Source organism: Phalacrocorax aristotelis, chromosome 26 (genome assembly GCF_949628215.1).
Source record: "Phalacrocorax aristotelis chromosome 26, bGulAri2.1, whole genome shotgun sequence".
Taxonomy (NCBI): Eukaryota; Metazoa; Chordata; class Aves; order Suliformes; family Phalacrocoracidae; genus Phalacrocorax; species Phalacrocorax aristotelis.
Window position 1 is genome coordinate 2058514 of NC_134301.1, and position 9306 is coordinate 2067819.

At 57.9% G+C, this 9306-nt stretch overlaps 2 protein-coding genes across 3 annotated transcripts; both read left to right on the forward strand.

Annotated features, from left to right (window-relative positions):
- The first annotated feature begins 834 nt into the window (after positions 1-834).
- Positions 835-9285, forward strand: GPD1 (glycerol-3-phosphate dehydrogenase 1). Of its 2 annotated transcripts, XM_075075904.1 has the most exons (9): positions 835-943; positions 1133-1310; positions 1853-1993; positions 2352-2490; positions 3424-3536; positions 3858-4091; positions 4277-4383; positions 4646-8903; positions 8994-9285. In XM_075075904.1, the coding sequence occupies exons 1-8, from the start codon at positions 903-905 to the stop codon at positions 4740-4742; spliced, it is 1050 nt and encodes a 349-aa protein (XP_074932005.1). In that variant the 5' UTR covers positions 835-902; the 3' UTR covers positions 4743-8903; positions 8994-9285. The 2 variants fall into 2 exon arrangements, with proteins under 2 accessions (XP_074932005.1, XP_074932006.1); XM_075075905.1 differs by lacking the exons at positions 4646-8903; positions 8994-9285 and adding an exon at positions 4500-4621 and having other exon boundaries at positions 4277-4397.
- On the forward strand, positions 9002-9285 carry COX14 (cytochrome c oxidase assembly factor COX14). Its single transcript, XM_075075907.1, has one exon. The coding sequence runs from the start codon at positions 9002-9004 to the stop codon at positions 9158-9160; it is 159 nt and encodes a 52-aa protein (XP_074932008.1). The 3' UTR covers positions 9161-9285.
- Positions 9286-9306: the final 21 nt, after the last annotated feature.

A 9306-nucleotide genomic window follows, 5' to 3' on the forward strand; every position in this document is an offset into this window, starting at 1 on the left:
ACAGGATTATCTCAACTTTTTTTTATATATTTTTAAAAAACAAAGACGTCTGGATTAAGAGACTGGAGAGAAAATGTTCTTCATACTTTGGCCTTCTACAGAAAGCCTTCCATGTAAGGATCTCGTGGCTTGCAGAGTCCGCTAAGCCTTTGCAAAGTGCTTTTGTGATAAACAGTAACTTGAGCAAAACTGGAAATCCAGTGGCCAAGCTGCTGCTACGATCCCTGCAGCCCAGTTTCCACAGTGCTGCCTTGCAGAATTGTGGCAGCCTGTTACAAGCCCCATGGGAGTCGGGCATAATTTTGAGGAAACTGTATTAAAGTTTATATACCAGGGTTTAAAACTATGCAAAAGGGGCATTACTGCCTTCACCCTGCCTTGTTTATACAAGCAGAAGGCTCATGCTTTACAGAAAACCTGTAAGCCCTTGGTGCAGGGGAAGGAGATCCTCTGTATGGACGAAAGGGCAGTTTGCCTAAGGTCAGGCACTTAGATGAAGGCAGGAATTGCGTCCTGGGTCTGCAACGGGATGGTTCGTATTTCTTAATTGTGGGGGGGAAGGGGGAGGGAATGGCACTTCTTAGGAAGGGAGCGAATAAAATGCTTTTATGCAGGACAAGAGCAGCTCAGCAGTCACAACTCCCAGTTCTGCTGAGATTTGGGATCTGAGCTATTACACCTTTGCTTCAAGGAGCAATGTGCACCTGCAGCACAGCCTGCCCAAGCTGCCAGCGCCGGCTGTGCCCGGGGCAGCAGCGGCTCTGCTGCCCCGGGGTGCGGGTGCCCGGTTCCCCCCGGGGCTGAGGCGGGGCTGGGGGCGGGACGGGGCCGCCCCTGCTCCGGGTGGCCTTGAAATACCAGCAGCGGGCTCAGTGCCGCGCAGTGCCCCGGCTCCCCGCACCATGGGTGGCAAGAAAGTCTGCATCGTGGGCTCTGGCAACTGGTGAGCACCCGCTGCCTGGGCACTTGGGTCCCTTCTGGAGCACAGCGCGGTCCCTGCCTCCTCGGTGCCCCACGGTACCCGATGTGAGCTGTCCCCGCTTCACCAGGACCCCTTACTGGTGGTGCACTGGGCTCTCTGGTGAATACAGCCTCGGTGCCCACCGGCTGTGGCTCTGCTCTGCCCACGCAGGGGCTCGGCCATCGCCAAGATCGCTGGCAGCAACGCGGCGCGGCTGAGCACCTTCGAGAACGAGGTGAAGATGTGGGTGCTGGAGGAGGAGGTGGGCGGCCGGCGGCTCACCGACATCATCAACACAGAGCACGAAAATGTCAAGTACCTGCCAGGGCACAAGCTGCCCCCCAACGTGGTGAGTGTGGCACGCCGGCGGCCTCTCCGTGGAGCGTGAGCTCCGGTGCTGGCAGCTGGGCTCTCTGGTGAGAGGTAATAAATAGCTCTGCTGGGAGCTGCTGGAGCCCTGGTGTCCTGGACACCGGGCGTGCGAAGGTAGGGGATGCACTGGGCTGAATGGGACACAGTTACGCCCTCCCGGTGACCTTGGTCTGTGCTTGGATGAGCTGCAGCCCTGGCCGCTCTTGCTGCCCACCTCTGTCCCCGCTCTGGCATCCCACAGGCTGGGCTTGAGGCCATGTCACTGCCTCCGAGCTGGCATCGGCTGCATGAAGAGAGCCTGGGGACCTCCTGCCCCATGCCAGCACGCTCAGCCCCTCAGGCTGCTCTGCTCCAGTCCCTCTGCCCTGCCTGCCCTGGAAGGGGACCTTCATGCCCTTCCTTCCCTCACAGGGAAGGCCCCAGCAGTTGCTCTCAAGCTCCTGCTCCCCTTGTTGTGATTCAGGATACACTCGCACAGCTACAGGCACAAGTCCCTGATGACGGTCGTACTCTCCTCAGGTAGCAGAGCCAGACCTGCTGAAAGCCTGTGCTGGGGCTGACATTCTCCTGTTCGTGGTGCCCCATCAGTTTATTGGCAAAGTCTGTGACCAGCTCAAGGGCCACTTGAAGAAAGATGCTGTTGGGGTGTCGCTCATCAAGGTGTGAGCAGCGGGAGCGCTCCCCAGGCAGCTCGCTGGGGCACGGGGCCGAGGGGCTCAGCTGGAAGCAGCCCGGCTCGGAGAGGCTGCAAAGGGAAACCTGCGGTTTTGGAGCAGAAACTGGGCTCCAGGGTCAGGCAGGGGAAGGGTGAGTGGGAAGTGGCGGCAGCATCTTCACGTGGATTTGGAGGCATATTGGTGGAGGAGAAGGGTGAGGGCATGTGGGGGATCTCGAGCACTGTGAGGAGCGGGGTGCAACCGAGCACTGGGGGGGCCGTTGGGATGAGAGCCGAGCATTGCGGTACAGGGAGTGATGGGATCGGGGCAGGTGCTCACCTCTGTCCCCGGTTGTCTCCCAGGGGGTGGATGAAGGACCAGATGGGCTGAGGCTGATCTCGGACATTATCCATGAAAAACTGGGAATAGAGATGAGCGTCCTCATGGGGGCCAACATTGCTAGTGAAGTGGCAGAAGAGAAGTTCTGTGAAACAACCATCGGTAAGGAGCCAACACCCCTGCTCGTTAGCAGCCTTCATTTCTGATGAGCAGGGAGAGGCAAAGGTGTGAGCATGGTGCAGCCTGAACTACTGCTGCCTGGGGTGAGCCAGCCCTTTTCCCTGGAGAGGCAGTGAGAGTCCACAGCAGCTGGATGAACCCATTCACAGGGGTTTACAATGTGATTGCTCACTTCATTAACAGTTGCGTGTCTAAAAGTTCCTGCCAGCACGGACTCTGGGCATCAGGCAGTCTGCCTGGCACAAATTAAAGGGGTGGACACCAAGAGCCCCTTTAGAAATAGAGTTCCTACCTTCGTTTCCTTGGGGCTCACCTGGATCTCATGTCATTGCCAGCCAGGGCTGCTCAAAAGTTCATCTGGTGACTGTTCCTAACATCCTTCACACTGTTTGTGAATCACACACAGCAGCCAAAACCAACACAACAGTTTGCTGGGTTAGAAGTTACAAGATTCAAAGTGTCTGTGTTTTAAACAAAAGCAAACATGCTGCGCAGGAGGCTGCTGAGACTGGAGAGGTATAAGCAGAGCACCGCAAGCACACAGTAACGCTCTCGCGCAGGATGCTGCAGGAACGGGGGAGAACAGCGGTCTCCAAACTCAAATTTGCAGCCTTTTAACATGCCTTTCATCTACTGGGCATGTCATTTCTGTCTTGCTTGACACAGCAGGTGGGGATAGTCCCTGTCTTCTGGGAATTCCAATGTTGAACCTTGCTTACCTGCCAGGCGATGTGTGCTTGGCACTTTGCTGACCCGCAGAGGTTTAGCAACGTCCATCAGCTGGGCAATAGGTTCCTCTCACTGCACTAGCTGCAAGGGCTATGCTGCAGGAATGCACCACTGGGCAGGAGAACAGCACAGCCCTACCTGAGGGTCTCCGTCATCATCTTCCTCCTCCTCCCTTTGTCTCATCAGGCTGCAAGAACATGCAGCATGGGCAGACGCTGAAGGAGCTGATGCAGACACCGAACTTCCGTGTGACGGTGGTGCAGGAGGCTGACACCGTAGAGATCTGCGGGGCTCTCAAGGTGGGTGAGCCGCTCACTGGGGTTTGCAGGTGTGGGTTAGCAAAGCCTGCGGTTCTCTAGGGCTCTGCAGGCAACTCTGGGGAGGAGGCTGCCGGCTGAAGGAACCCCACTGGATATTGCACTGTGGCTCGCTGAGACCTTTGGGTCAAAGGCCAGACTGTGGAGGGAACTGTGGCTGTGTCCTGTTCAGCTGCTTGGAGGGACGGTGATCACTGGTGCAGGCAGGATCCTGTGCTTGGGATTACAGAGGCAGCTCATGGACGCAGCAAAGCCCTGAGCCCCGTTGGGAACAAATCCCTCCTCACGGCTGCTGTTTTCCAGAATGTTGTGGCGGTAGGAGCTGGTTTCTGTGATGGGCTCGGCTACGGAGACAACACGAAGGCTGCCGTGATCCGTCTGGGACTGATGGAGATGATCGGCTTCGCAAAACTCTTCTGTAAGGGCCCCGTCACCTCCTCCACCTTCCTGGAGAGCTGCGGGGTCGCTGACCTCATCACTACCTGCTATGGTGGCCGCAACCGCAAGGTGGCTGAGGCTTTTGCCAAGACTGGGAAGGTAAGCAGAGCGGGGATATCATTGATATCTGCATCAACCTGCTGAGCTGGCAGCAGGATGGACCCAATTTGAACCATGGCAACCTGCCTTCAGTTGCTGAGAGCTGCAGCCTGGCTCCAGGGAAAGAACGTGGGGCAGCAGATGGGGTTGCGGGATCCAGTTCCCTCACTGCTGGGTTGTTTCAGTCTATCGAGCAGCTGGAGAAGGAGATGTTGAACGGGCAGAAGCTGCAGGGTCCCCCGACATCTGCTGAGCTGCATCGCATTCTTAAAACCAAGAACGCAGTGGAGAAGTGAGTGCTCTCATCTCTCTTGTCTGCTCTTTTGGGGTGGGGCTGGGATCTTTCCTGCAGCTGTGGGAGGGGAAACCCACCCATAGTGTCTCTGCTGTTCCGGTCAGTCTCAGCACTGCCCACATCAAACCAGCTGGGCAGGAATGGCCTGTTGGATGAGGCACCGTACCACTGTCCCACCCGCTCCTGCAGAAGTTGAGGTGCTCTGACTCTGCCAGCTGCGGTGACAGAGCAAGGGGTGACTTTGTTCATCTGCCCACAGGTTCCCCCTCTTCACAGCTGTGTATCAGATCTGCTACAAGGGCAAACCTGTTACTGATATCATCAGGTGTCTCCAGAACCACCCTGAGCACATGTAAGCAAACTCTGCCTGCAAAACCGCTGATCCTGCTGAGATGAGCGGAGAGCTCCTGCCCACACCAAGTCACTCTGCTGCTACGGCTTTGCAAAGAGCCTGGATTTCCTGGGAGCCTTTGCAGAGTGCTGGAAGGGCAGAGGTTCCCTTTCTTGGCCCTGGACACTGCCAGCCTGAGCCCAGCATCTGCACAGAGGTACCTGCTGACCTCCCTCTCTCTTCGAAGGGCTCGTTTAATTTCTGCTGCTGTCTAGGGTCTGCCCTGAGCAGGGCTGAGCGTCTTCCTCCTTTCACTTTCTCTTGCCTCGATGAATTCAGTTCTTGGAAGGACTCTGCCAGGTCATCTTGATCAATGGGGTTGTGCAGGAGGCACTGCCTGGGAGGACAAGCTTTGCTATTAGCCCTGTGGGGTCACTTTGCATGATACCTGCCCTTTCCTGCTTGCTGCTGCTGCTTTTGGCTTAAATGTCTCATGAAGAGGGCACAGTTCCCTGCCAGGCTCCACCAGCACAAGTAAAGCTCCTAAGGACTTTCAAAGGGGGCTGAAAAGCACTCTTCTTTCTAAGAAGCACCAGCCACAAGCATAGAAGATAGCAGTCTTTGCCACTCTGCCACCAGCTGCTCCTGCCGAACGGTACGGCCAATGCTTAGTGTGTGAGGGCAGCTCCAGACCAAGACTTTAGAGCTTGTTTATTTAGCTTTCTTGCTTTTGCAGTCAAACCTGGCCCCTGCACCCAGGGAACTCTCCTGTTGTCACAGATTCGTCTGTGCTAATTCCATGCCCACTGACTGTCCCCGGCCCGCCTTTCTCCTTCGTATCGGGTTGTCTTCTGGCTGGCTTTGGCAATGCAGGGACCAACTGCCCCAAAGTCTTTCTGAGCAGCGGGCAGGCTGTGTAGCCCTTGGCAGTGTACCTGACAAAGCAGTTGGGCCACATTGCTTTTAGATAAATGATCCACAGCAGCTTTTTGCCTTCTCTCTGGCTTGCTCCAGTCTGTGCCTTGGCCCGGTCTTTGCTTCTAGGTGGCTTTATAGGATCTGAGAAAGCAGATTCCGCACTTTCCCTGCTGCCCCTCCTGCAATGGTGCTGGGAAATGCCCGCTAGCACAAGGGGCAGCAATGGGCACGGGATCGACAAGAGGTGCAAGGAGACCTCCAACATCACAGGAGAGGACAGAGGTCTCATGCCTCGTGCTGTGCCTTTGAAACTTGCCCCTTGTCCAGCCGGGTGCCACGTGCCCCTCTGGTCCTCTGAAGCTGGCTCACTCTGCTCATGTTTGCTCAGGCCAGCGTGTCCAGCAGTTCACTGATCCCTGTCTGGGTTGGCAGGCTGGAGCTGCTGCAGGTCTCGCTGTCCACCCCCATTCCGGGTCCTAGTGCTGCTGGGTCTCTGACTAGCAGTGTACTTTATGAACATTTGAAATAATAATAAACTTGGAGAGGAGAGAGGAGACATGCTCTTTGCTCTGTGGCTCCAGTGCATCATTGTCTTTGGGTTGGTGCCTGCTGGACTTGCAAAGAGAGCAGAACAGGGCACTGTCCGTTCCCTCCTGGCTCTGCACCCTTGTGTGCTGTCCCAGAAACAGCATGAATGCCGCTGCAGGTCACTGTTCAGTCACACCAAAACACGGTGTCCCACTTGCTTTTTCTCAGCAGCAGTTCCAGTGTTAATGTTTGGCTGTAGGACCAAAGAGGGTTGAGATTGCAATGTTCAACTGGGTACAGAATCCTAACTCTTCTACCTGGGGCCTGCAGGAGCAGGGCCAGGACCCCACTGCGCCCCATGTACCCCAGGCCTCCCCTTCTCTGATGTCTTGGCTTCTTGGGACATGCTGTGTTGTTTTATTCATCTCTTCCCAACTGCTTTTCCCAGACTTGCCTTGTCCGTCTTTCTTTGAAATTCATCTCTTACTGAGTGACCTTTCTGGGACTGTTAGCCCTCTGCTCAGCCTCTTGCTAGGGGAATTCAATCTGCTGGCACTGCAGTTGTTTCTGTGCCTTTTATTAGACATGCTTTCTCACCAGGCACCCTACGACCTTTAAATTCAACTGCGCTATCCTACAGAAAGTAACCAGCATTGGCTTCCTCTAATGAGGAATATTACTGAGGTTGGAGTGAGGATAAAGGAATTCCGGTGTGTTCCTGCCAGGCTGGCACAACTTCCAATTCCCTTTGTCTTAAGTGCTTTAGGAATCCCAGCTGAAGTGTTTGGATGTGAGGCTCATATAGGAGGGAGGCTCTCTGAGCTCTCCCCCCCTAGACACATGGCAGCCTCTCACCTTGCCTTGCTAAACTCTTGCCAGCACCTGCCTGGAGCTGCAGCAGGATCCGGAATTGTGTTTCAGACTTGCATTCAGCTGTTAGCTCCTCGGCCGTGGAAGTGCTTTGTGCATCCCTCCTCGTGCAGGTTGCTTTGACAGTATGCACTGCTGGCAGGGCCGAGTCTCTGCAGGCCCTCCCAGCGTTTGCCGAAGGTCCTGAATCCCACCTGGGGGTGGGCAGCGCACAAGTCTCTTGCTTTTCGACACCCCATGCCTTGCACTAGTGCTGGAGTTCATGAGCTATAAAAAGTCTTCCCTTTGCCATTTGGAGTTATATTCTGCAGCCTCAGCACAACCAGGCACTGCAGGACTCTGCAGCCGCGGGAGCTGCTGCTGTGCAGCGGCCTGGGGAAAGGACAAGGGAGAGGGTTGGCCTGGCTCCTGCAGCCTCAGTGCTCGGCAAAGTGCACAGAGCAGAGCAGTGCTGTGACTGCAGTGTTCAGGAGCTAGCAAGGAGCTCTGGGAGAGCACCGCTCGGCGCCAACAGCTGCCCTAGCACTTTTGGAGGAGTGTGGCCTCCCCAAGTCTTCTTGAAGGAGGCTCGCTGGCAGTGGGCACAGGCTGGGCCCGCGGGAAGTGCCTCAGTGCTGGAGCGGGACTTGTGCGGCCTTTGCTCCATCCCGCGTGCAGCTGAGGACAGCCTGCCCAGGGCTGCTGGTGCCTCAGCCCGACACAGGGTGACCTGTGCCTCACGGTGGAAAGCCCAGCTGAGGAAAGGCTGGTATCAAGGGCTGTGCTGAGGAGAGCAGCGCCTGGGGGGGACAAGCAGCAGCCCAGGGCCACCATGGCCTGAAGGCTCCGGTGGGCACCAAGCACCTGAAGTGACTCATAGGATCAGAGAATGCCCTGAGCTGGAAGGGACCCACAAGGACCATCGTCCCTGCACAGGACACCCCAAATTCACACCATGGCTCTGAGAGCCTTGTCCAAGTGCTCCTGGAATATCGCCGGGCTGGTGCCGCGATGCCTCCCTGGGGATCCTGTGCCAGGGCTCCACCGCCCTCTGAGGGAAGAGCCTTTGCCTAATGCCCAGCCTAACCCTCCCCTGGCACATCTCCCTGCCATTCCCTCAGGCCCTGGCGTTGGTCACCAGAGAGAAGAGACCAGCCCTGCCCCTCCTCCTGCCCTCGGGAGGGAGCTGCCGAGCGCCATGAGGCTGCCCTCGGCCCCCTCTGCTCCAGCTGAGCAAACCCAGGGGCTTCAGTGCTCCTTGTACGGTTTCCCCTCTAAACCCTTCCCCAACTCTGTGGCCTCCTCTGGATGCTCTCCAGTAGCTTTATACCCTTTATATTCTCTATATCGTTTGTATCATTGATATCCTACACCCTGCGTCGCCCAACACTGCCCACAGCGTTCGAGGTGAGGCCGCCCCAGCGCGGGGCAGAGCGGGACAATCCCCCACCTCGCCCAGCTGCGATGCAGGGCTCGATGCCCCCCAGGGCACAGCTGGCCCTCTGGGCTGCCAGGGCACGCTGGTGGCTCGTGTTCAACTTCCATTGACCAGAACCCCCGGCTCCCTCCCCGCGGAGCTGCTCCCCAGCCCCTCGTTCCCCGGCCTGTCAGTACGGCCAGGGTCGCTGTGCCCCAGGTACAAAACCCGGCCCTCGACCCTGTTCGACTTCGTGCGGTTTTATCCTGAGGTGAAAGAGCGGCGGTGGCGCCGCCTCCCGCCAGGGGGCGCCCCAACCCTCCGCGCGTGAGCTTCCCGCCTCTGCGGACTACACATCCCAGCAGGCAGCGCGGCGGAGGCACCGCCCCCTCACGTGACGGGCGGAGGCGGGGTGCTGGCCGGAAGCGGAGGCGAACGGAGCGGGACGCCGCGCGGGTGGTGGCTGAGTCCGAGGTACGGGGACGGGGGGGCGGGATCCCGGCGCGGGGGGCGGCGGGGGGAAACGCTCCCGGTCCCGCTGACCGTTGCTGCCTTGTGTTGTAGGTGCAGCCATGGTGTCCGGCAAGCAGCTAGCTGACTTCGGTTACAAGGCCTTCTCCGGCTCCATGGTGCTGCTGACGGTGTACGGCGGGTACCTCTGCGGCGTCCGCGCCTACCGCCTCCTCCAGCGCCAGCGGGAGCGGCAGGCCGCGGCCGGCCCCGACACCTGAGCGCGGCCTGGGACCCGGTGCCGCCTGTCCCGGCTGGGGGGGGGGAAGCAGGGCACGGCCACATTGCCTCCCCAGGCTGGGGGAAGGGAGCTGGGGCATAATAAAAACGCTGTGGAAACGCCGAAGCGTGGTGTCCGTCCCCCGGC

Excerpts from the sequence above, each read along its gene's own strand:
- GPD1 (XM_075075904.1), top strand. The coding sequence starts at position 903 with ATGGGTGGCAAGAAAGTCTGCATCGTGGGCTCTGGCAACTG. Across the intron at positions 944-1,132 it reads ATCGTGGGCTCTGGCAACTG|GGGCTCGGCCATCGCCAAGA; the intron begins GTGAGCACCCGC and ends CTGCCCACGCAG. Across the intron at positions 1,311-1,852 it reads ACAAGCTGCCCCCCAACGTG|GTAGCAGAGCCAGACCTGCT; the intron begins GTGAGTGTGGCA and ends TACTCTCCTCAG.
- COX14 (XM_075075907.1), top strand. The coding sequence starts at position 9,002 with ATGGTGTCCGGCAAGCAGCTAGCTGACTTCGGTTACAAGGCCTTCTCC.